Here is a 27,891-nt window from a genome sequence, read left to right on the forward strand (position 1 = left end):
TATTAGAATTACCAGCCTCAGAAACTGCTGATTTACATAAACGCTTCTCTGAGTTTAAGTGGAAGACTTATTTCAACACCCACAGAGAAAACTTCGTGAGTCATGCCTTTCATGGTCGAATTGTGAAACCGTTAATGTAGAAAGTACAGCAAGCATAAAAGAGGGCCAGAAGAGAGGGCCAGAATACACCAGGAATAGACATTAGATCAGTGGAAATCCGTCCTCTGGTCTAACAAGTCCAAAGGTGAGATTTTTGGTTCTAATTGCAATGTCTTTATTAGATGTACAGAGGGTGAATGGACACCTTTCTGTTCTGTAAGAGCTATTTGTCCAAATAAGAGAGCAATGGAATGACCTGGCCTCGACAATCACCCAATCTCATCTCAAATCCGTTGAGATGCTTTGGCATAAGTTGGAGCAGAGAGTGAAGGAAAAGCAGCCAACACAGAACACCTCTGGAAATCCCTCAAGATTGTTGGAAAATCGTTCCAGAAGACCTCAGAAGGGCTGACTGAGAGAATGCCAAGAGTGTGCAAAGCTGTCATTATACAAGATGGCTACTTTGAAGAATTAAAAAATATACAGTATAAGTAAATTTAAAGACAGACAGACAGACAGACAGACAGACAGACAGACAGACAGACAGACAGACAGACAGACAGACAGACAGATAGATAGATAGATAGATAGATAGATAGATAGATAGATAGAGAAGATGCCAAGAGTGTGCAAAGCTGTCATTAAAGCTGGCTACTTTGAATAATTAAAAAATATACAGTATAAGTAAATTAAATAGATAGATAGATAGATAGATAGATAGATAGATAGATAGATAGATAGATAGATAGACAGACAGACAGACAGACAGACAGACAGACAGACAGACAGACAGACAGACAGACAGATAGATAGATAGATAGATAGATAGATTCAATTTTATTTTATTTAATACACCTTATACATCTAATATTCTATTATTATCACTTTAATAATAACCAATTATTGTTGTTGTTGCTGTTGTTTTTGTATTTATAATCATAATACCTTTTTATCAAAATAAATTACATATATATTTAATTTGATTGATTGATTGATTGATTTTATTTTATTTTATTTTAATCGGTCTGTATAAACTGTACGTACAGGGGGTGTGACGTCAGCACTCGCTCTGATTTCCATTGCCTGGCAACCCGGCGCTGCTCTCTGTAGCTAACGCTAATGCTAACGCTGGAGCTCCGGGCGGCGCGCCGCGGATCCTTGTGGTGTTGGTACTGAAGCAGAGCTGAGCTGGATTCTGCAGTACCGGTGTGTGTGTTCGAGTGTGTTCCATCTATCAGGTAAGCGGTGTGTTTTTTCTCCTCCGCTTCACTCTGTCTGGACTGGGGTTTTTTCTTTCTTTTCCGGGGTGTTACTGTGCGGTAGTTTAGCAGAAGCGCGCCCGCGTATGTGGAGTGAGTTAGCGGGGTTAGCGGTAGCGCAGTGGTGCAGTGACACACAGACACAGACAGACAGACACACATACACATACACATACACACACACACACACACACACACACACACACACACACACACACACACACACACACACCTGGTAGCGCAAAGTTTATTTCATAATTATTTCAAGTAGAATAGAAATGACCGCGTGACCGACTGGAGGAAACTGTCAGAAATCTGTCTCACTGCCTGTCTCACTCAAACCTCATCATCCCACTGCCTGTCTCACTCAAACCTCATCATCCCACTGCCTGTGTCACTGCCTGTCTCACTCAAACCTCATCATCCCACTGCCTGTCTCACTGCCTGTCTCACTCAAACCTCATCATCCCACTGCCTGTGTCACTGCCTGTCTCACTCAACCCTCATCATCCCACTGCCTGTCTCACTGCCTGTCTCACTCAACCCTCATTGTCTCTCTGCCTGTCTCACTCAAACCTCATCATCCCACTGCCTGTCTCACTGCCTGTCTCACTCAACCCTCTTCATCCCACTGCCTGTCTCACTCAACCCTCTTCATCCCACTGCCTGTCTCACTCAACCCTTATTGTCTCACTGCCTGTCTCACTCAACCCTCATCATCCCACTGCCTGTCTCACTGCCTGTCTCACTCAACCCTCATAATCTCACTGTCTGTCTCACTGCCTGTCTCACTCAACCATCATCATCCCACTGCCTGTCTCACTAAACCCTCATCATCCGACTGCCTGTTTCACTGCCTGTCTCACTGCCTGTCTCACTCAACCCTCATCATCCCACTGCCTGTCTCACTCAACCCTCATCATCCCACTGCCTGTCTCACTCAACCCTCATCATCCCACTGCCTGTCTCACTCAACCCTCATCATCCCACTGCCTGTCTCACTCAACCCTCATCATCCCACTGCCTGTCTCACTCAACCCTCATCATCCCACTGCCTGTCTCACTCAACCCTCATCATCCCACTGCCTGTCTCACTCAACCCTCATCATCTCACTGTCTGTCTCACTGCCTGTCTCACTCAACCCTCATCATCCCACTGCCAGTCTCACTGCCTGTCTCACTCAACCCTCATCATCCCACTGTCTGTCTCACTGCCTGTCTCACTCAACCCTCATCATCCCACTGCCTGTCTCACTCAACCCTCATCATCCCACTGCCTGTCTCACACAACCCTCATCATCCCACTGTCTGTCTCACTGCCTGTCTCACTCAACCCTCATCATCCCACTGCCTGTCTCACTTAACCCTCATCATCCCACTGCCTGTCTCACTAAACCCTCATCATCCGACTGCCTGTTTCACTGCCTGTCTCACTGCCTGTCTCACTCAACCCTCATCATCCCACTGCCTGTCTCACTCAACCCTCATCATCCCACTGCCTGTCTCACTGCCTGTCTCACTCAACCCTCATAATCTCACTGTCTGTCTCACTGCCTGTCTCACTCAACCATCATCATCCCACTGCCTGTCTCACTAAACCCTCATCATCCGACTGCCTGTTTCACTGCCTGTCTCACTGCCTGTCTCACTCAACCCTCATCATCCCACTGCCTGTCTCACTCAACCCTCATCATCCCACTGCCTGTCTCACTCAACCCTCATCATCCCACTGCCTGTCTCACTCAACCCTCATCATCCCACTGCCTGTCTCACTCAACCCTCATCATCTCACTGTCTGTCTCACTGCCTGTCTCACTCAACCCTCATCATCCCACTGCCAGTCTCACTGCCTGTCTCACTCAACCCTCATCATCCCACTGTCTGTCTCACTGCCTGTCTCACTCAACCCTCATCATCCCACTGCCTGTCTCACTCAACCCTCATCATCCCACTGCCTGTCTCACACAACCCTCATCATCCCACTGTCTGTCTCACTGCCTGTCTCACTCAACCCTCATCATCCCACTGCCTTTCTCACTTAACCCTCATCATCCCACTGCCTGTCTCACTTAACCCTCATCATCTCACTGTCTCTCACCTTCTGTTTTACTTAACCCTCATCATCTTACTGCCTGTTTTACTTAACCTACAGTAAACTAGACTAAACTAAACTAAACAAGACTAGACTAAACTACACTAGACTAGACTACACTAGACTAGACTAGACTAGACTACACTAGACTAGACTAGACTAGATAAATGACATGTGAAAGTGGATATAATGCACCCAGGGGTATTGCTGATTCTCCTGCGTCTGTAAGTGTGTGATTCTGAGGGAGTCTGTAGTGGGAATGTGCATCTCCATAACTGAATCTGATGCGATTTGAATTTTGAAGCCTAGGCAACGATACGATACATTAAAGATACACATGAAGCAGCTACTGATGGGATACGATTCCACACAAATTCTTGTATCTGATGAACACTTTTTTTTTTTTTTTTTTCGATGTATCACGTCGTTACCTTTTATACCGACGCGAATCGGTTAATCACCATCAAAAATCTGGAGTTTTTTATTCTGCTCAGACCTCAGATACACACACACACACACACACACACACACACACACACACACACACAACACAGCCTGCCATTTTACCAACAAAAAGTAAAGGATAACAGTTTATCGCATTTTCACTTCAAGATGCCGTCCATCAATAAAAAAAATCCCTGCCTCAGCTTGTTCAAATTGTAACGTATTTATCACAGTTTATCAAAATATCACAGTTTATTTGATCTGTTTATTATCAGTCTTAGCCTACGTGGAACATTCATTATACAAGTCCTTGTGTATGAGCTGTTACTATAGATATTAGAATAAGCTAATTTATATTAACCTGTAGTAGATAAAAATCTCTGTCTATCTATCTCAAAAAGAAAATGTTGCTAAAAATATATTATTTGCAAAAATAAATCTATAATATATATATATATATATATAAAAACTTTTCCAAAAAAGTCAAACTTTCAGAAAATATTACAGAAATAATAAAAATTGAGATCATGCTACTTTATAATATGATGCACTTTGATGTATGTTATAATGGGTTTTTTTGTTTGTTTGTTTGTTTTTGTTTTATTGATAAAGCTGCTTTGATGTTATATTTTGCCCTTTTTTTATAGAACTTTTCAGATCATTTGAATAATTCTCTATTATAAATGCAAACCTATATTTGTTTATTTAAACTAATGAAAGTAAATACTTTATACTTGTAGGTTAAAAATGTGTCCATTTCCTGTCGTGATGAATAATGTTTCTGTCTGTCTGTCTCTGTCTGTCTGTCTCTGTCTGTCTGTCTGTCTGTCTGTGGGTCTGTCTGTCTGTGGGTCTGTCTGTCTGTCTGTCTGTCTGTCTGTGGGTCTGTCTGTCTGTCTGTGGGTCTGTCTGTCTGTCTGTGGGTCTGTCTGTCTGTCTGTCTGTCTGTCTGTGGGTCTGTCTGTCTGTCTGTCTGTCTGTCTGTCTGTCTGTGGGTCTGTCTGTCTGTGGGCCTGATTTATTTGTTCATATATCAATCTACACACACTACATGGACAAAAGTTTGTGGACACCTGACTAGAAGATTGGGATGCGCTTCTTTTTTGACATCCCGTTCCATATTTAGTCCCTGTTCTAATACCCTCCCCTCTTCTGGGAAGATGTTCCACTAGATTTTGTGGAGATTTTCACTACACAGGTGTTCGTTAACTCAGGTACTGCTGTAGGTGAGAAGGTGAGGAGGCCTGGGGTGCACTTAGATTTATTGTTCTGCTGGAACAGGTTTACGTCTCCTAGTTTCATGCAACCACATCCATACACACCCTGTACAAGTCTTCAACTTGGTGTTAACAGTTTGGGAAAGAATCATATATGGCTGGAAAAATCCAGGTTTCCCAATACTTTTGTCCATATAGTGCATTTCTGTTTGAGAATCATGTATAATATATTTCTCATTCTCATCCCGTTCTTTGTCCTATTAAGCATCTCTCTGAAGTGCGACTGCATCCGCTCATCACCACCACCAGCACCACCAGGCTCAGTTCCCAGGAGCCTCGTCTGAGGGCAGCGTCAGCATCTGGAGCATTCGTTATTCACACACTCGGACCGAGCCGATTTGCGTCTCCGAAGAGTCCCAGATCTGTCCTGCGTGAGGTACGTTACCACAGATAACTAAATGATAAGTCATATCTAAATGTTGTGTGGATAATTTCCTGTTGCATTTTTATTGGTTGGTCAGAAGTCGTAGATCGTGTGTGCGCGCGCGCGTGTGTGTGTGTGTGTGTGTGTGTGCATGTGTGTGTGTGTTCTCTTTTTACAAAATGAAAAAACTCTTCGAGCAATTCTTCATAACAGTATTTTCAATTCATTTCCTCTGATTCTAATAAAAGAAGCCGTAGTGGTCCGGAAAGCACCAATTTTAGATCTGAAACCTCATAAACAAGCTTTTAGAGCGTCTTTCCTTCTCATACGATTTACATTTAAAATCAGATCGAGGAGGAAATGAAATCATCATCGAGCGAATTCAAATAAGAAACAGGTTCAGGAACTAGCAAATGAAGTTTCGGAGTTTTCGGGATTTTGAGACAGTGAGGTATTGAGCACCTGCAAGTACGCCGGCATGCACAGTGCACAAAATTCCCAATCTAACTTCCTTTTCAACCTGGAAGTAAAAGGGGAATTTCATCAGTGGTCTTTTCTTAGAAGGAAATGTCCATGAGTGTCTGTAGATTTAGTGCTTGTGATAGCAGTTAAAAGAGGACCTGTGTGGGACTTCTATTTCCTGTCCCTCTCTTGTTGCTATTGAAAAGCACATAGTGATCCATATGAACTTCCAATAGCAAAACCAGAATGTTGGATGATGCCACTGATGGATTACGTTCTGATGGGTAATTTAACATCTGAGTTGTTCAAGAGTCCATGCAACATCTCCGCTGCCACAACTCCACAAGATTTTCTTCATTATGGAAAACCCACATATTCCCACATATTCCTTTTAGCTCTTTTTGCCTCCCTGGTATTCAAGTCTCAGCTCCATCTCATGTGGATCAATGAGTCATTTCACGTTGTATTTTTATTGGTTCGGCAGCAGGCGTAGATCGAAGCAGCAAACTCACTGTGAGATGGTCATCCTAAATTTCAGACATTATCAGTCCATTCTCAGGCTTCTTTTGATCGCAAGACCATTGACATTGTCTCTCACTCTCACTGTCACTTTCACTCTCACACTGCACAAAGTGGAACCAGACTTCAGGAACAGCGAATTCACCGAAACTGTCACTTTTCACGTGCAAAATCCTGCCGTTTGTTTAGATTCAGCAGGAAAACAAGAGACCGATCTTTATCCTGGTAATGTCGACTTGTGTGAGGGGAAAAATCTATTTTAATTTGTATTAACAACATTTACTTCAGCACTGGATTTCAGCTGGACTATGCAATGGGGTGTAATCAGTCTCCTTCAGGGGTATGTGTGTGTGTGTGTGTGTGTGTGTGTGTGTGTGTGTGTGTGTGTGTGTGTGTGTGTGTGTTTGTGTGTTTACATATTAGTTTATTACATACACATTACATTTTAGTTTTTACTTATTCTTAGTTTTTACTAATTATACATTTATCTTCGGGTAACGGCACCAGACATGCTTTTTTTTAATTATCAGAATAAATGAATGGAAAAAAAGAAAAAACTTTGAAAGATATTAATTCGCAAACTCTATTCAATATTTTTTTTTTATATATAATTCATACATTTTGAATATTAATTCTTAATATAGTTCAATAATTAAAATGTGTGATATTATATATTTTTTATTTTTATTCTATCTATCTATCTATCTATCTATCTATCTATCTAGTTAGTTAGTTAGTTAGTTAGTTAGTTAGTTAGTTAGTTAGTTAGTTAGTTAGTTAGTTAGTTAGTTAGTTAGTTAGTTACTGGACCGTTATATTGTAGGTGTAAATTTTATTGAATGAGTAAATGGTAAAACTCAGTGTTTTTTCACATCCAGCTGGTTTCCCCAAACTGTTACCACAAAGTTGAAAACACACGATTGTCCAGGGTTTCTTCGGAACTGGTAGCATGAAATATTCCCTTCACTCGAACTACTCGATCTAAACCTGTTCCAGCACGACGATGCCCCCTGTGCACAAAGCCAGCTCTGTGAAGATCTGCTGTACATGGGTTGTACATTACAGTGGGGGAAATATTTTTGAGCCCCTGCTGATTTTGTGAGTTCTTAATTTTTTTCTTTAATGAAATATGTATTTGATCCCAAACCAACCAGCAAGAATTCCGACTCCCACACGCCCAAATTAGTCCTGTACCTTTTAAGAAAGTGCTCAACTCGTGACGTGTTTATACTCTTATCTACCACTGGTATTCTGAGTTTGAGTCCTGATAAACCAGCTACAGAACATATTTATTGATGGAGACATCGATGCAATTTTGTAAATCGCGCAGGATCACAGCGTCTGCCAAACTCAGTAAAAGCGATGCAGCTTTGGCATCGTTTCAGCAGCCGTAGGAGTCAAGATCGAAACTGAAGGTCTGCTGACCAGAAGGACAAAGCAAAAAAAACGTGCAGGATAAAGAGTGGCAATGCACCACATACCATCTGCTTGGAAAAGTCCTCAGAAGGAAACTTTTGTCAAAAGTCTGAAATCATGAGAAGGATGGCGGAAGAGGTTTCGGAAGATGAACTGTTTGTTGAGGAGAAAGGAGAGCTGGGCCGTAAATCTTGTCAAAACATTTTATAAATTATTATTATGCATCTTAAATCCACCAAATTAATAACTAACTGGCTGGACTTTTCATGTAGCCGAGCCTTTTTTTTTTTTCTTTACTTTTAAGAATGTGTTGCAACATAAACACATGCCGATTGTAACCCTGGTCTAAGCACGCACGCACGCACACACACACACACACACACACACACACACACACACACACACAATTACACTCATTTCCTCCCACACTTTTCATGGCGGGTTTTAGAAGTGCTGCTGGGCAGGAGGCTTCACCTGCCAAACGTGCAGGAGGCCTGAAATCATTGTGAAGGAAAGTTACATTCAAGCTGCTCAGGCTTGTAGAATTGTATTAACGCACATGCCGGTGGAGTTTTAGTTTGGAGCTAGCTTTTTACGTGACCATGAGAGGTTGTACAGGGTCAGGTGAGAATCAGGTGTTTTCAGTTTCAATTTCAGTCAAGTTGGAAACTTGTTTAAAGAGAAATATCCATGAAAAATACATTATATGGACTAAAAGTATTGGGATACCAGACTTTTCCAGCCATATGTGGCTCTTCCCCAAACTGTAACCACAAACTTGGAGGCATGACATTTCTCGACCTGAACCTGCTCCAGCATGACCATGCCCCTGTCACAGAGCCAGATCCATGAAGATCTGCTTTCCAAGATCTCCTGCTATAGAGCTCTGAACCTCCACCCTATTAACCATGATGAATGTGAATGCTGACTGCACCCCAGGCCTCCTCATCTCACCAACATCAGTGCCTGACTTTACTAATCTTGTGGCTGAATGAGCTCAATCTCCATTTCATGGAACATATTCCCAGAAGGTGACTAAATGTGGAATGTCTTCTACTTCTTCTTCTTTCTGTTTCTCCCATTAGGGGGCGCCACAGCCGATCAGCCGTCTCCACGCCCCCCTGTCCTCTACATCTGCCTCTTTCACCCCAACTACCTGCATGTCTTCCCTCACCACATTTATAAACCTCCTCCTTGACCTTCTAAATGTGTTCAACAAGAAGCACATAGCAATCTTATGCTCAGGTGTCCAAAAACGTTTGTCTATACAGTGTATCTTGGAGCAGAGTATTACAAATTATTTATTCTCAACATCTCTCTTTAATGATGCATCATTTTACCCAGCTGTAACGTTACTGTATTTTAAGTTGATGACAGGAGATAGCAGTATGTTTAAATGATGATATTTGTAAGTGTAAGAAAGGATTCCTATTCAGTTGTATTTCCATGCTTCACCACTAGAGGCAGACATGCAGTTTACCAAGCACTGACAAGCTACCTATGACATTACAGTGCACTGTCCTCCATCAAGAGTATAAAAGGCCAGAACACCGAGCAGCAGTCGTCATTGACCAGTGGCCATTCGACATTGTGCAACCTGTCACTCAGCAGTGACCATTCAGCGGTGGCCTTTCAGCATGCATCACGCAACCTACCGAACAGCAGCTACCAGAAGACGGCAAGAATCACCTCATATACGATCTAGTCTATACCCAGTAAAGTTAAGTGTTCTGAATCCTGTACGGTGTTTTTACTGACGCGCTGGAGCGAGTACAATTCCCTGATCAGCGCACATCAGATCGTGAAAAAACCTTATATGGTCCTTCGAGGTAGAGAGGAAAACTTCCTAACATTCGGTCCTTCAAGCCGAATAGGAAAAACTACCTAACAGTAAGGGATGACTTTGTTGATTAATAGGAGTACGTGGGGACTCGTAAAAGGATGAGTGTGATGATGTGTTTCTTTGGTGTTGATTTGTGGCTGTGACTCATTTAAGGGACTGGACACACTCAGGATGGTCACCATTCCGGAGTACTACACGGGCAAGAACGTGCTGATCACGGGCGCTACAGGTTTCATGGGCAAAGTGTTGCTGGAAAAGCTGCTTCGCTCCTGTCCTGGCACCAGACAGGCCTACGTGCTCGTGCGACCCAAAGCGGGTCAGTCTCCGAGCGCCCGCATCGCAGACATGATCAACTGCAGGGTGAGTACATGACCTCGGTCGCTTGACTCGGGAGCTTGCACGTATCTGTGTCTAAATTATACAGTGTACATACACCAGATAGACAAAAGTTTGTGAACCCCTGACACTATTTGATTTTTTTAACACCCCATTCCACCACATTTGCTGTTTGAATAACCTCCACTCTGCTGAGATGATGTTCCACTAGATTTTGTGGAGATTTGTGGTCATTCAGATTGTCAGTAAAGTCAAGTATTGATGTAGGGGAGGTGAGGAGGCCTGGGGTGCACTCAGCATTCACATTCATCCCAAAGGTGTTCAATCGGGTTGAGGTCAGAGGCGTATAATATTAGATCTTCCGCTCCATACCCATATCTTCATGTAGCCGGGTTTGCGCACAGGGGCATCGTTATGCTGGTACAGGTTTAGGTCTCCTAGTTCAAGTGAGGGGAAAATGTCCACATCCTATACAATAGTGAGCCTATGTGTAGAATTCAGAGAACAGTGAAGTAACACATTGATTCATCTTGATAAGAAAGAGGTCGGATCAGGAAGCAGCTGCTGTTTGGATTTATTTAATGCCCTCACAGTTGAACTCGTCTCTGTAATTATTCCTGCTTCGTGTCCCCGTTTCAGCTTTTCGACAGATTAAGAGAAGAGCAGCCAGGTTTTGCGGAGAAGATCGTGCCGGTAAACAGTGACCTCACGCAGCCCGAGTTAGACCTCAGCAAAGAAGACCAGGACACGCTGAAGGAGCGCATCAACGTCGTCTTCCACTGCGCAGCCACCATCCGATTCAACGAGCCTCTCAAGTAGGCGTGGTTTTCATTTGGGGGGGGGGGGGTGGCACTGTATATAAACTAAACATAGTGAAATTGGGAGCAGTGCTAAACAGCTGGGTGACATCATAATTAAAGTTATATACAAATAACCGTTTCAGAACTTACTTAAGTCTGTCGTCTAATTGCAGTGCAGCTTTAAAATATTGAAGGAATATTTCAGATTTAATATGATTCTATGCCCACGATTCTCCTCTGGGCAATAACTAAAAGTTAATAATCAAAGAACTGACTGAAATAGGTTTTCAGCCTGGATTTAAAGATTGTGACTATGTGCAAATCACACTATTGCCAAGACCGTTTCACAATTTGGGAGTTTTTAAACGCAAAAAAACCTGTGTGCCTGATGAAAGTTTGGTAACACAATCCTCCATGTTTGACTGTGGGGGTGAGGCAGTCTGATCACATCTTCTCTCCTGTACTTCGTTTTACACAAGATCTTCTGTTCGAGCATAAACAGAACAGATCTGTCGACGGAACATTTTCACATTCATTCACTCTGCTATTCTTTTTGTATTTTTGCCTTTTACGAAGTTTATTACACTCACTGCCCGTCCAAGCAAGTGGCATCGTTTCGATAAACTTCTGCAATGTCACAACATTTATTCCTGTCCAGAGTTGCAGTAATTTTTCACCAGGATCTCGTATTGACGATGGGAGAGTCGGACCGCTGCTCAAAGTCTTCTCCGGCACATCCCAAAGATTCTCAATGGGGTTAAAGTCTGGACTCTGTGGTGGACAGTGTGTGAAAATGATGACTCATGCTCCCTGAAACACTCTTTCACAATTTGAGCCTGATGAATCCTGGTATTGTCATCTTGGAATATGCTCGTGCCATCAGGGATGAAAAAATCCATTGATGGAATAACCTGATCATTCAGTATATTCAGGTAGTCAGCTGACCTCATTCTTTGTGTACAAAAACGCTGCTGAACCGAGACCTGAACAACTGCAGCGGCCCCAGATCATAGCCCTGCCCCCACACTCTCGTACAGTAGGCACTAGTCATGATGGGTGCATCGGTTCATCCGCCTCTCTTCTTACCCTGATGAGCCAATGACTCTGGAACAGGGTCAATCTGGACTCATCAGACCACATGACCTTCGTCCATTGCTCCAGAATTCAATCTTTATGTTCCCTAGCAAATTGAAGCCTTTTTTTCCTGATCAGCCTCAGTGATGAGTGGTTTTCTTAAGGCTACACATCTGTGTATTCCCAATCCCTTGAGTTCCCGGCTCTGTACCTGAATCATTATTCTAGGTACTAATAAATAGCCTGCGCAATCGTGCTCATTTATGGCAGATTCAAATTTTTATTTTTATTATCAATGTGATTTTTTATTTTTTTTTATTCTCAGATTTAGTTAAGTGTGGATTAGATGTTTTGAGGTGGGGGGCAACATGTTACTTCTTCTAGTTTTATTAAGGACTCTGGTTTCTGAGTTCTGGACTGGAGAACTGAAACTTTTTTTTTTTTTATCCACAAAATCCACAGTCTTTTTATTTCTGATATCATGAGTTTAGTGACTATAAGGGAGCTGTAATTTTGACTATTTATGTATTTGTTGCTCAGAGATGCCATGCAGCTGAACGTTCTGGCCACACAGAAGATGCTGAATCTAGCTCACGGGATGAAACATTTGGAGGTGTTTATTCACATCTCCACAGCATACGCTAACTGTGACCGAGAGCTCATTGAGGAGGTCGTCTACCCACCACCTGTCGACTACAAGAAGCTCATTGACACGCTGGAGTACGTATTTTGTATAACTATGCCATTTCTGTAACCGTTGTGAAATCATTTATTGATTTTATATCCATAATGATGGTTGCTTTGAATACAGTTGGATGAGACTTTACATGAAGTTTAATTGTGTCATGTGCTTATATGCAGGTGGATGGATGATAAGCTGGTCAGTCTGATGACCCCCAAGCTGCTCGGCGAGCGACCCAACACGTACACGTACACCAAAGCCCTGGCCGAGTACCTGGTCCAGGAGGAGTGTGGGAATCTAAACGTGGCCATTGTGCGGCCTTCTATAGTAGGAGCCAGCTGGAAAGAGCCCTTTCCTGTAAATATCGCTCTCACTCCTGTAATCTACCTGCAAACGTTTACATCACTAGTGTTATTTCGATCCTAATAGTGTGGTGGTGTTGTTTTTTTCCCCACACCAGGGATGGATTGATAATTTCAATGGACCGAGTGGGATATTTATTGCTGTGAGTGCATCAATCATCATCATCATCATCATCATCAACACATGCCAACATAAGCGTGATCATCACTATCATCTTCACTATTATTATTATTGCCACCAACATCTTCATCATCACCACCCCAACGCACTACAAAACGTATATACGCAATACAAACACACTCTTCTACCGAAGCTCTTCTATTTCCGCAGGCGGGGAAAGGCATCCTACGCACCATGAGAGCCTCTAACAGCGCTGTGGCTGACCTCGTGCCGGTCGATGTGGTCATAAACACAATTCTGGCTGCTGCTTGGCACTCAGGCTCACAGAAACACACCAGGTCAGTGTGATAACAGCTCACAAACCACACAGAGGTCAAACAGGCTTTACATGTACAGCTGCATATACAGTCATGGCCAAAAATATCGGCACCCCTGCCATTTTTGTTCGCATAGGAAAAGTTGAATCTGCTACAATTCCACACAGAACCCCAAAAAAAAAAATGCACTGAAGGAAAAATTCTTGGCTACCCTTGGTAGCACCCCCTTTCCTGTAACCATGAATGAGTTTCACCTCTCTAATGGAATTTTGGTCCACTCTTCTTTTGCAAACTGCTCCAGGTCATTCATATTTGAAGGATGCCTGCTCACAACTGCTGTTTTGAGATTTTTCCGCAGGTGTTCTATGAGATTCAGATCTGGACGCATTTCTGGCAATTGCGAGATTGAAAAGCAATCATTTCTTACAATTTTGACAAGGTGCTAATAATTTTGTCCAGTCCATTTTTGAATTCTGTGTGAAAAGTTTTTTTTTTTCTTTGTGTTGTTGCAGTGCAAACAAAAACAATAAGCATGTGAATACCAAAACGTTTGCATTTGGAACAATTTTCCGAGAACTGTTTTTTTTATTTTTGCCAATGACGGTATCTGTGTTCAGTCTAAATGAGTTGTAATTCTTTTTCGTTATTAGGAATGTATAATATTATAAAGAGCAATATTGAGTCAGACACTAATAAGAACTTGATAATGGAGTCTTTCCTGTTTGTTTACAGGCCAAAAAGTTTGTTGGTGTACAACTGCACGACCGGCGCAATCAATCCCTTTCACTGGGGTGAAGTCGGTATGAACCATTCTTTAAATTTTTTGCTGTAAATTTTATTTCCATGAAGAGACAGTGTTCCGTTTTTGTATGTAGCTCAACCAAAAGACTTTTATACCTCAGCACTGCATTGTGTACAGTGGCTGATAACAAATAAACAAATCCAAACACACGAACAAATCCGAAACCAATAAACAAATGCAAAAACAAAATAAACAAATCCGAAAACAAATGAAGAAAATCCGAAAAACAAAATAAACCAGAAAACAAAACAAATCCAAAAACAAAATTAACAAATCCGAGAACAAATAAACAAATCCAAAAACACACTAACAAATGCGAAAATAAATGAACAAAAATGCGAAAATAAATGAACAAATCAGAAAACATTAACAAATCAAAGAACACAAAAATAAATCAGTAAATAAGCAGAAACAGAAAACTAGACAATCAATTAAAATATGTAAACGTGATAAATCGCATGATCGTCATGAGTTAACTGATTTTTATCTGTTCCAAATGTACCGTAAATCCAAACTTTTAAAGTTTTTAATACTCCAATCAACATAGAGCATGAAGACTAAAGTGTTTAAAAGTAACTATGGTGTTTTAAATTACGTAAATTATCAGGACACCAAACGGAATTTTGCGCATCATTAAAACATTTTTTACTGATTAAAAAAGAATCTTCAGTGAATTTTTTATATATATATATATACAGTACAGACCAAAAGTTTGGACACACCTTCTCATTCAAAGAGTTTTCTTTATGTTCATGACTATGAAAATTGTAGATTCACACGGAAGGCATCAAAACTATGAATTAACACGTGGAATTTTATACATAACAAAAAAGTGTGAAACAACTGAATATGTCATATTGTAGGTTCTTCAAAGTAGCCACCTTTTGCTTTGATTACTGCTTTGCACACTCTTGGCATTCTCTTGCTGCCTAATTTGAAGAACCTACAATATGACATATATTTTCAGTTAACTTTTTTGTTATGTATATAATTCCATATATAATTCCACATGTGTTAATTCATAGTTTTGATGCCTTCAGTGTGAATCTACAATTTTCATAGTCATGAAAATAAAGAAAACTCTTTGAATGAGCAGGTGTGTCCAAACTTTTGGTCTGTACTGTATATATGGACTTTGTGAGTAAATGTGTGTTGCGTTAAAGATTTTAATTTCGTATTAATATCATATTATTACCGCGCTGCATTAATCGTGCGGTAATAAAATTAGTGCCGTTAAAATTCATTTGCGTTGTAGCGTTATTATCGCATTCATTTTAACAGCCCTACACAAAACACAATGACAATTCAGACAATCCAGAAAAGGTATGTAAAGTTTGCGTATGAAATACATTTCGCTCATTTGCATAAGATATTTATTTAAGATATGCAGTAAGTGCAACAGGCTGTGGCAGAAAAAAAAAAGTTGCCAAGTCTGTGTAAAAGTGTCAAAGTTCCTTATTAGGGGAAAAACAATGGTTCAACGTAAACTTTTTTGGATTTGTTTATTCGTTTTTCCGATTTGTTTATTTTGTTATTTTGTTTTCAGATTGTTTTTCGGATTTGTTTTTGGATTTATTTTGTTTTCCGATTAGTTTTTGTTTTTGGATTTCTTAATTAGTTTTGAACTTCTCAGCCACTGTAATTATGTCACAGAGTCACATCACAGGAATATTAAGAATGATGCAGGGCAAAAACTTTTATACACACCCACAGATTTAATGGCAGATAGATGAATGGAAATAATGAGTGATTTCTATTTTCCCCCCAAACGTCCATGGATTTAAGTTTTGCCACGTCTGAATACGAAACGCTCAAAACGTTAGTCTGTCTACTTTTACTTTCTCTTACTGTGTGTAACTACAGAAAGCGCTCTCTCTTTATAAAGGTCCGAGGTGCAGGAAAATGGAGCACTGAACTGCATTAATTACTCATATAGAGTCATAAATAAGTTACTCTAAACGCGGGACCTTTTTGTATTGTATTTACTCCGATAGAAATGTAAAAGGAGGGTGTCAAATGGAGTCACATTTACGCAGGGGATCAGTACTTTTACAGGATTGGGGTTTTAGTCTGTTATTGCTAATAGGCCACATGAATCTAGAGTCTGGTGTAGAAAGAATTCAGCCCTATCCTCGCTTCTTTATAGCTTTCAATGTATTTTTCTTGCAGCTCTTGTTTAAAAGTCCATTTTGTTAATGTGATTTTGCAGCCTAAAACAAAACCTGCCTTATTATCTATAACAAGACAGGATGTGACTTGACCAGGTGACTAACCTGGTAGCCCATTTTCACCAGGTCAACCTGCTTGGTGGAAAGACCCACTCTGATGTCCTGTGGGTTATTCTTAGTTCTTTATTGCCCATTGAGTGGTAGATGTTCTGTAGTAACTACCACAGACTGTAAAATGAAACTGGTCCAGTTGAAATTAAAACGTTTACATTTTCCGTTTGTTAGTTGCACTTCTGCTCCTCTGCTTCAGTTTATGGAGGGATATGAATTCTAGATTTCAGAGATTAGTAAAAAAGCGTGTCCCTGTGGAGACGTTAACACCCGCAGTCATTTATAAACAACGTCACCTACATGCAAGCTTGCATTCTATACAAGGTGGGAACTGGATGAGCTGCAAGGAAGCTTGGATGATTTTTTTTTTTTTTTTTTTTACAAATCTCCTCAGATATACTGTACAAAAGGTTCCGAATAACCGCCTCAGAGTCACTACTTTCCCTCAGTGTTTTATAGTTATAATGAAAAACCCACCAAACGGACATCACTCATGTTAACCTAGGTATAGATAAAACTGTAAAGAAGATTAAATAGAATCAGATCTGTTACAGTCACTAAAATTGACTGGATGTATCTAAAACTTTGCCCTGTTTTGCTGCAAATTGTCTCATCCAGAAGAACCCATGTGATGCGAATCTAGTGTGAATTTACTTGAGTCTGATTTTAACATTTAATAAGCAAATCGGAATTGAACGAAATTCCTTAGATGTGAAGAACTCTGTAATCGTTTAACATTTTCCCACTACGGGTTTCTTGAGTCCAAAGTCCGTGAGTTAACACGTAATTAGCTTTATTCTGCCTCACGTCCGTCTTTTTTACATTGTTTAAAACAGTACTACAATCTACGGCCTGACCGATTTAAATACACCTACCAGGCATCACATTGTGACCTGTGAGAAAATTATTGATTACCTCATCATGGCGCTTGTTAGTGGACGGATATATTTGTTATTCAGCAACATTTTGTCCTCAAAGTTGATGCTAGAAGCAGGAAAACTGGGCGAGCGTAAGGATTTGAACGATTTTGACTAATTGTGACGTCTAGACGACTGGGGCAGAGCATCTCCAAAACTGCAGCTCTTGTGGGATGTTCCCAGTCTGCAGAGGTCAGTTTCTATCTAGAGTGCTCCAAGGAAGGAACAGCGGTGATCCAGCGACAGGGTCGTGGAAAGGCAGGTCCGTGTGATCCGATCCAACAGACGAGCTTCAGTAGCTCAAACTGCTGAAGAAGTTCCTGCTGTCGAGGACTGTTTTGGCAGCAAAAAAGGGGGACCAACACAATATTTAGCAGGTGGTCATAATGCTATGCCTGATCTGTGTATTTACAGTGTGTTTGTAAGAATGCGGTATTAAAGCAAGCTCGCTTTTAGTGCATGAGATCAGTTCTGTCGGCGAGCACTGAGCACTTTTGGTTGAACTGATAAATCGGTCGGTCTCCGAAGAACTGGCCGTTGTTTTATCTTTTTAAGATACTAAATCGTCATTACTGCTGTGTAAAGTTTACCCACTTGAATCCTCACTTTTGTCTCTTAGAATACCATGTTATATCCACTTTCAAGAGGAACCCCCTCGAGCAAGCTATCAGACGGCCCAATGTAAATCTCACATCCAATCATCTAATCAATCAGTACTGGATTGCTGTGAGCCACAAGGCGCCAGCATTTCTCTATGATCTCTTCCTCAGGATAACGGGACGGGAGCCCAGGTAAACCGCTTCGCCCGTCCGGCCGGCCGTCTATCTGTCTCGATCCCCGCCTCCCCTCGTGCTCAGTCTAACCACACATGTCTTGTCGTTGCTTACTGCAGACCTGGGGAGAATGCATAAGCCAGACAGTACCTGCTGGATTCTGCAATCTCTCTCTCTTTCTCTCTCTCTCTCTCTCTCTCTCTCTCTCTCTTTCTCTCTCACACACTTGTCACTTCTCTCTTGTCTCTCATTCTCTCTCTGTCCCGTTCTGCCGTTCTCGGTCCGGTCTAAACCGTTTGTCCTGTTTCTGTGTCTCTATGCGTGTGTATGCCTCCCTGCAGAATACTGTATAAACATGACGTTCAAGACGAACCCTTTAGAGCAAGCGTTCAGGCGGCCCAATGTTAACCTGCGTTCCAACCCGTTTACCAATCAGTACTGGACGACGGTGAGCCACACCATTCCCGCGCTGCTCTACGACGCTTATCTGTGGCTCACAGGGCAGAAGCCTAGGTAAGGTCCACAAAGCCACGCCCCTCGGACCACCTCTATTTTTTTTTCCCCCTCCCAAAGGCTTCTTGCATGTTGTGCGAGGCATGGTTTCGCCGGCGTCCTGGTTTTCTGTCTGCTCGGTTTCAAGCAATCCAAGGGAAGTTAATGGTAAATATTTGATATTTAAGGTTTTTGGTTGAATCTCGTTCATCCTAAATTAGTAGTGTTAAGGTCAAGGTAAGTGGTGTTATTTTAATGATGTTTTACTCAAAACTATACATCGTGGTGCTGGAGTCATCGGCGGTTTAGGGTTAACCCATTCAGCAAATACCGTCAGGTTTCATTCGACTTAACTCGCAGTTGAACAACTTCATAAAAGCTTGTTTTTGTGTGCATTGTTTGAGCAACAAAGTTAATGAGCTAGAAAGAAGCTAGCCAGCTATCCTTAGCGATCCAATCTTCAATTGAAAACAAATAAAAACTTTTTCATTTTCGATTGTCAGAATATATAAATGGTCATTCATTCACTCTTCATGTTGGCACAATGTCATGTACTTCCAAATTAGACTTCCAAGTGTGAAGAGGTATTCCACTGGGGTTGCCAGTTTCAAAATTCTTCCAATCCAGTGTTAGGTTGCTTTTCTTTTTTTTTTTTTTTTGGTGGAACATTTGCAGTAGGTATTTGTCAGACACTCCCCCCTCCCCCCAACAGCAGCTTACAAAAGTGCTTTGTTGTAAAGCAGCTTTATGCTATTACTAATACATAAGGGTCTAATTTAACTACAGCTGAGTTTACAAGCTGAGGTTTAATGAAAAAAGCCATTCCACCTCCTGGGTTACAGAGGAAGGAGTGTCAAATTCAGTGTTTAGTTATTTGTTTGATTTAGCTTTGAAAAGCAGACTGAACCAACATTTGTTCAGACAACGATTAAAACGTAGATGACATACATAAGAGTGTCCTAGACCAAAATCTGTACTTTACTCAAGTATTTCTATTTGGCGAGATTTTTACCGTAACTTCACTACATAATCCAATTTTTTGCATTCCGGCAAATCCGTCGTTCCTTTTTAATTATGGGGATAAAAACTTAACTGGTCAAACACATGGTACACTTGGTGTATCTACTTATCACCAACATACAGTTCAGCATCAGTTCAACGGCAAGCAGAACATTTAATGATGAAGAAACTCAAACCTGCCACAACACACTTTTTTGTAGTAAGTAGTTCAAAGGAGGTTTTTGGGCTCATGATGATCAATCAGTGTTTGAGTCATTAATATCATTCTATTAATAGATCAGTGTGCTGAGAGTCACATTTGAGTCTTTTCACATACACTGAGGTGATTAAGAAAAGAGTCTTGTGATAAAAATGATAATAGGAACATTATAGTTATAATAAATCATAGTAATTTGGATACTTAAGTACATTTGAAGCCAAATACTTTTTGTACTTTTACTCCAGTGAAAGTTTAAAGAGACACGTTTAATGTTACTGGAGTCGTATTTAGCTGTGTATCTCTACTTTACTTTTACTTTAAGTTCCACCGTAAATCTGACATTGTGATCGTGTCCTGGTGACTGTCTTAAACTTAAACCTATATTCAGTTTTCATACCAAAACAATTAGTTCCTTACCTCAATGGTTTCTCAGGTCCAACCTGATTTTGAGTTTCCGCTTAGGCTCCAGCATCACACGAGTAGAACATCGAATTATAACATCTTGCTTGACTTTATGCTACTCTGCGATTGTTTTGAATTTGGAAGCACATGGATCAAGTTGCTTATTTGATTATTTATTTGGTGAGTCACACCATGAAGTCTTGATGATTGACCTGGGAATGATGTTTTGCTCCTTTTTTATTTTAATTTTTTTACTTTTTGAGTTTACCGACGTTGGAAACGTGTACCAGATATCAAGCAATTCTGCCTGTATATCAGAGAGCCATTATTGCCAAAACAGTAGCATCCATCAGAGCCACCTCAATGATGAGGACCAAAAGATCTCTCATTTGGCTTTCCAAGAACATACACTATATGGACAAAAGTTTGTGGACACCTGGTCATTAGATCGGTATGTGCTTTTTGAACCTCTCATTCTACAATTAGTACTCATTTGCTGCTATATTGAGCTCCACTCTGCTGGGAAGATGTTCATAGATTCTTCTATTCTATTCATTTAGCCACAAGGGTTTTAGTAAAGGCAGGTGCTGATGTAGGTGAGGTGAGGAACCCTGGGTTTCCACTCCAACCCATGTAAAACATATCTTCTACAAGGGCATTGTCATGCTGGAACAAATTTTGGTCTCCTAGTTCAAATAAAGGGATAATTTAATGCCACCTAACCCAACGACATTCTCTTCAATTATGTACCTACTACTTGGTGGTAACAGTTTAGTGAAGAACCACACATTGGAAAAGTCCCTGACCAGGTCCAGGTGTCCTGATACTTTTGTCCAGTTCTTGTAAGTGAGATCATATATTTCTCTATTGGCATGGCATCTGTTTTGGTAGCTGGAAAAAAAAAACGTGAGTGTTAATCCTGTATAATCAGCGGTCATGGTCTCTGGTCTGAAAGCATCTGATTTGTTCTTTTTCCTTGTGCCGTATGGCGAAGTAACATCTTTTTGTTTCACTGAACCATGTTCTTCATGCATGCGTCATTCGCCTTTATTACATCTTAGAGGGAACCTGGGTGCAGAAGTTACTTTATCTATAACAATATTGTCCCATCAAGTGATTTGTGTGTTCATTTGTAAAACGTGCAATCTTTTCTTGCACATTTAATGGCTTTAGATGATCTCTACCTAAACCTTTTAATTATTTTTAACAAAACACTGCACATACACTATTTTGATAAAATATGAGTCATGAGTACGGTCATGAGTACGGTATGTGCTTTCTGAGCATCACATCCAACATCTAGTCCAAATTTGCTCTAGTTTCCTCCACTCTTCTGGGAAGATGTGCCACTAGAATTTGGATAGTGCTTGTGGATATATGTGTTCATCAGCCCCAGGGGTGTTAGTAAAATCAGGAACTGATGTAGGTGTGGAGACCTGGGGTGCAGTCAGCGTTCACATTCATCCCAAAGGTGTTCAGTAAAGATGAGATCAGCGCTCTATAGCAGGCCACTCAAGATCTTCCTTTCCAAACCTTGTAAACCAGATCTTTGAGGAGCTCACTTTGTGCCTTCCCAGGCTGGAACAGGTTTTGGGTCTCCAAGTGAACGCAAAATTTAATGTTCCCATATACAAAGATGTCCTCTGAAATTGAGTGCATCCTGCTTTGTGGTAACAGTTTGGAAAAGAACCACATATGACAAGAAAGGGCACAAAGGTCAGGCGTCCCAATACTTTTGGCAAAAATGCTGTCAAGTTCTTAATTCTGATTGGCCAAAAAGCGTGAGTCGGGGTTTCTATTAAAAAAAAAAAAAAAAAAAAAAAAAAAAAAAAGCAAATCTGTAGTAATGACAATAAAATACTACGACCCCCAAAAATGATCTGCCATATTGGGCGAGGAGCCAAACGCTAACGTCTGTATGGTGTCCAAATAATGTCCATATATCACTTTTAGAAAAGAAACAAGTCTATGCGATGCGAGAACTCGAGTTCAGTAACCTGTAGTACCTGGAAATTTAGGGTTGCACAAGCCAGTGCACTCTTAGTGTCGGTCAGGGCATTCAGTGTAAAAATGTGCCAAATCAAACATGCGGATCACGAATACGGATGATCCGCTGTGGCGACCCCTAATGGGAGAAGCCGAAAGAAAGAAATGTTGGCAATGTCAGAATTTAGCCATTTGGAGGATTTTTTCCTAATTTCCCCAACATGAATGGTTCAGCAACAAATGGAATAAATGAAAAAAAATCGAATGTCTTTCACCATGAAAGACTGTACCTTCGGGTCATTCGATATTCATTTTAGGAATGCATCTTCTAATACTCCAGAACCAAACTATAAAAAAAACAAAAAAAGTCATTTTCCCTTTTGGATTCATGGTAAAGAAAATCAAAGAGAAAAAAAAAAAGAATTAAAAAAATGCTTAATGGGGTTTTTTTTGTAGAATTTTTTAATTGGATTTTTATTTAATTTTTTTATGTCTGATTGTGAAATGAAAGAAGCAATAGGTCACATCAGTTTCAGGACAGTGACTCCAGGCCAGCAGCTTGAGAGCAGAAGTGGGCGGAGCTTATGCACTCTGTAGAGATTGTTGCATGCCGTTTTCATCTTTTCGTCATATTCTGAATTTGGTCTTGTAGTATCGCTGTCCTAACGCTGAATGTGGCTTGATGTATTTCTTTCTACTTGTTTACTATGGGAGGAGAACTCTTTAAGATGCAAGTGAAAGTGCAGATTTGGTGTAAATAGGCTTTATGTCATCGTGGATTCTGGTTTGTTGACGGCCCATATGCATATGTTCGTGTTGTCATTAAAAACAATTTTCAACAAATATTGTCGATAATTGGTCCGATCAAAATCCCTGCTAATTAGATCATGCCAAATAAAAGAAATGTATTAGGTGCATATACCTCTATAGACAGTATAAGCTTTTTTTTTCCCCACTTCTGCTTCCCTTCGATTTTCTTTTCCGTGCATCCACAAAGAAAAACGGGAAGATGACTTTCATAATCTCTTTCTAAAATAATGGAACGTTTAGAAGGAATACGGACCATGAAATATGATCAGGATATTTTCGTTCGTTTTAGATAAATATGAAAACTTCCAAACCCAGGTTCTTTCCAAGACCACTCAATCGCACCCAGTCCGTGAGACTGATCTGTTCCATCATCGCCTCAATCAATATGACGCTCTGAAAACTGAACCGAACTGTTGTTTCATCGAATCAGCTGCTGGAGAATGTTCAGCGTATCGCCATAATGCCGAAACACAGCACTTTTACCACAAGGCCCCCGGTGCAGCATGTCATTAACCAGGCCATTTTATAATCCGCATAGCTACCTGGGGTTCGCTCTTGGTGCAGGAATCATTGTCTTTGTCTTCTAAAGCTGTTTCCCTGGTGATGCAGGATGATGAAGACGATCACACGCCTTCACAAGGCCATGATGGTGCTGGAGTATTTCACCAGCCACTCATGGGAGTGGAACACGGACAACGTCACCATGCTCATGAACCAGCTTGGAGCTGAGGATAAGAAGGTGCACGCACGCACACACACACACACACACACACACACACACACACACACACACGTGCACACACACACACACACACACACACACACACACACACACACGTGCACACACACACACACACACACACACACACACACACACACACACACTCATTCTCTTATGGAATTTGAAGCATGTTGCTTCAGCTCTGTGTGTACAAAGCCTCCATTCAGGTCTTATTCACCACAGACATTCCACACACACACACACACACACACACACACACACACACACACACACACACACACACACGGACATCAAATGCCATATTGTGTTGGGTGTTGCACAATGTTACACTGTGTATAGACTGCTGTTTTGTATGTATTTAAATATTTATTTTCGAATGTTGAATACTCAAATCTGATTGGTCAGACGGCTTTATAAAAGACAGAGGTAGAGCTGTAACTCTAGTTGTAAAATATTGAGCTGCGTTTTTATGGCTTACTGACTTTAAACGAATTAAAAGCGGCTGGTCATAGAATGACTGTTTACAGCTGCTGTAGCTTAAGTGATAAAAGAAACCAACTGCTTGTGCAGTTGTTTTATAACTTCAGAAGAATTATGTTCTTTCAAAAAAATTTTTTGCCTTATTGCTATGGGATATATGGAATAACACACTATGGGACATCCTGTTTTTGGAAAGTAATCAGCTATTGGAAATTGTTAACCGTTTTTTTATTAATACAGTAATTTCTCCCGTTTATCGCAGTGGTTACGTTCAAAACCGCCCATTTATGTTTACAGTACTGTACCGTAAAAACATTTTACTTCATTTTATAAATAATAATTATATATTAATTAATACATTTCATTATTTTTACTCCATAAAAACAATTCTCTAAGTTTTTTGGTCTGTCGTGCTCTCCACGATAAACCGGGGGCGCCAGATACGAACCGCGGTAAAGCGGGGATTACTGTAGTAACATCACTTTAGACCAGACACTTCTGCTATTTATAGATGTAATAAAAAAAAAACGAGATTATGGAAACATGGAAAACGCCAACTTTTGAATTTTTAAGTATCAGGAGACCATAAAGATCCTTCCGGTCCTAAGCAGGTCAGAAATACCCGCAGATCCGAGGTGTCACGCGGCGTCGTTAATCTGAGATTATTTAGTATTTAAGGTAAATCTAAGACCTGCTGGGGACCAGGGTTTTTTTGCGTATTTAATTTGTACCCTTACTGACTCACGAAATTTGGTTCGACCTATTTTTTTATTTTTTTTATTTCCTGCACAGGTGTTCAACTTTGACGTCAGACAGTTGCACTGGGCTGAATATATGGAGAATTACTGCATGGGAACGAAGCAGTATGTGCTGAACGAGGAGTTATCAGGCCTCCCTGCTGCACGCAAACACCTCAACAAGTGAGCATGAGTCACAGCAAGTCCACTTAGAACGCACCAGTGCTTCATCACTGCATCAGTAACTATTCAAATGAGGATCAGACAGAGTCCACTCACCAGTCAGAGCTTTCCTGATCATATGACAGACACGGGCAAGCGAGGGTGAAGTCTGGCACATGCATCCTATTAAACACATTAAGCCAGTTATTCACTTCTCCTCGTGCTGCTTTACGGACTCCCTCAGGCATCTGCCCTCTTCTGCATATTTGAGCCCACAGATAGCCGGAATTTGATTGGCTAAACAGACAGATTATGCCCCTCCCATTTAAAGAGCACAGCCCATTTTCATAACCAGTTTGAATCCTCATGATTCAAACTTGGAATTTTTCAGCCTGTAGGTTCATTTGCAATCTAAATTCTACACCTCGAATCAGCTCCATCAGCTTCTACAGAAACGCCACGCTTCACGCCATCGATTTGTGCAGGAAGATTCATAAAATATCGAATTAACCCTAAAAAATGACCTCGACACCTAATCTCACGTTGCCTCTAATATAATACACGTCCATTGCTCAACAATTTTATATATATATATTGTTTTATTTATACTTTGCACTCCAATACACTCCTCCACCTTCTCCACCTCTTCTCCCTGCAACCGCACCACTCTACTGCCCTCCCTCTCATTCACACACATGTACTCTGTCTTACTCCTACTGACTTTCATTCCCCTTCTCTCTTTTTATATTACATATATATATATATATATATATAATAATTTAATATATGTATAATATATTTATGCATTTTTATTTATGCTAATCTAAAAAATAATAATAATAATTTACGTGGTGGCCTCAATGCATTTTTCCCTATTTTTTATTTTATTTTATTAAATGTTTTTTCTTTTTCTTATTTAAGCTTTTTGACATTCATTTATATATTTGAAATAATACAAATATGAGACTAAAGATTGTAATGTTATTTTTATTTATTTATTCTCTTTTAATTATTTTGCATTTTTTAATATTTTTTAGGTAATTTTATAAATGTTTTACGTTTTTTTTCTTCCCTCAATACTTTTTGCCGATCGTAATAGTCAGTCAGCATCTTTCTCCTCTTTCCAGCTCTTTCCATTCCGATCGATTTCATTTCCCTGCTACAAAAAAAAACAAACAAAAAAAAAAACGTGTTGTTTCCGGGCGTCTAAACAGAAACGCGGATTACATCCCGACTCCTATTGCTTCAAAAGCATCGACTGCGGATGTTCCGCTTCAAAACAACAGCTCCAATTAATTACGAAGCCTATCAAATAAATAAGCATGAAATATGTGACTGCTCCATCATGTAAAGTAAGTGTTCCCTCAGCGGCTTCTACTTACAGCTAAAGTAACCCGAGCTGTTTCTAATAGCCTGCTGTAGCTTTTAAAGTAATGCGTAATCCATAAAGTCTTGGCACAGTTCGATTCAGAAGTTGCTGATTAATAGGAACTTGTCTTGTACAGTACACAGTGTTCTGTCTCTTGTCAGTATACACTCTATAGACAAAAGTATTGGCACACCTGAATTTTCCAGACCATATGCACTTCTTTTTGTTACCACAAAGTTTGGAGGCACACGATTGTATTGGACAGCTTCGGATGCGGTAGAACGGTTTCAAAACGGATGCGCACGCTCAAACCTGATTGGTGGATTTCTATGACCATACAGTACAAGTACAGATCCGCGAAAAAAGCTACTTAATTACAGTAACGAAGTTCATTTACTTCGTAACTGTAAACTACCGATAAGAATAATAATCAATAAACAATTTTTTTCTTAATCAGCATTTCTGTAAAATCATCATTTTTTTTTTTTGTTTTGTTTTTTTCCCTCCAGGTTGCGAAACATCCGCTACGTCTTTAACACGGTCCTGGTGGTCTTGATCTGGCGCGTGTTCATCGCACGCTCGCAGATGGCGCGCAACATCTGGTACTTCGTGGTCAACCTGTGCTTCAAGTTCCTGTCCTACTTCAGGGCATCCAGCACCATGAGATACTGAACCTCCTTCTCTTTCTCATCCTCTCCCTCTGTCCCGTGCTCCCTTCTCTCCTTCTTTCGTCTTCTCTCTATTTTCTACAATAGCTATGCATACACTCCAGAGCGCCCCGGTTAGGGTCAGATACTAATGACTTGCTTCGTAGAAAACAGGGCGCGACAGGGTTCGAGACCAGGCCGTGCGCTGTAAACGATTCTCCGTCAGAGATTACCCCAGCAAAGAATCAAGCCCAAGGCGGGAATATAGGGACGCGATGGCTAGTTCACTGCTCGGTGCATATTTCCTGTTTTATGATACGCTCTTTAAGTCTGATTACCTCACCTGGTTAAATAACTTCTTTTTTTTTTTTAAATCATTAAGTTATTTATAACTATTTGAAAAGGATGTGATGGTGATGTAGGTAACTCTCGTTGCTCTTTCACACAGACTCGCGCGTGCACACACGCACACACACACACACACACACACACACACACACACACACACACACACACACACATTTTGCATTGACCCATAATACATTTCCATGATGATGATGATGATACAGGAAGCTCTACCTGACCACAGACCACACCCACACACACA

General features: G+C 40.6%; 1 protein-coding gene across 2 annotated transcripts; it reads left to right on the plus strand.

Annotated features, from left to right (window-relative positions):
* Positions 1-1,162: 1,162 nt before the first annotated feature.
* On the plus strand, positions 1,163-27,889 carry far1 (fatty acyl CoA reductase 1). Of its 2 annotated transcripts, none has more exons than XM_083561066.1 (13): positions 1,163-1,337; positions 5,377-5,547; positions 9,929-10,135; positions 10,751-10,926; positions 12,526-12,705; positions 12,847-13,024; positions 13,128-13,172; positions 13,361-13,488; positions 14,200-14,267; positions 18,580-18,751; positions 23,757-23,886; positions 25,162-25,289; positions 27,147-27,511. In XM_083561066.1, exons 3-13 carry the CDS (start codon positions 9,947-9,949, stop codon positions 27,307-27,309), a joined length of 1,557 nt encoding a protein of 518 aa, XP_083417192.1. In that variant the 5' UTR covers positions 1,163-1,337; positions 5,377-5,547; positions 9,929-9,946; the 3' UTR covers positions 27,310-27,511. The 2 variants fall into 2 exon arrangements, with proteins under 2 accessions (XP_083417192.1, XP_083417191.1); XM_083561065.1 differs by lacking the exon at positions 18,580-18,751 and adding an exon at positions 18,085-18,256 and having other exon boundaries at positions 1,168-1,337; positions 27,147-27,889.
* The last annotated feature ends 2 nt before the right edge of the window (positions 27,890-27,891 follow it).

Source organism: Silurus aristotelis (genome assembly GCF_946808225.1).
Source record: "Silurus aristotelis genome assembly, chromosome: 14".
NCBI lineage: Eukaryota > Metazoa > Chordata > Actinopteri > Siluriformes > Siluridae > Silurus > Silurus aristotelis.

Excerpts from the sequence above, each read along its gene's own strand:
- far1 (XM_083561066.1), top strand. The coding sequence starts at position 9,947 with ATGGTCACCATTCCGGAGTACTACACGGGCAAGAACGTGCTGATCACG. Across the intron at positions 13,489-14,199 it reads GGCTCACAGAAACACACCAG|GCCAAAAAGTTTGTTGGTGT; the intron begins GTCAGTGTGATA and ends GTTTGTTTACAG. Across the intron at positions 18,752-23,756 it reads CTCACAGGGCAGAAGCCTAG|GATGATGAAGACGATCACAC; the intron begins GTAAGGTCCACA and ends CTGGTGATGCAG.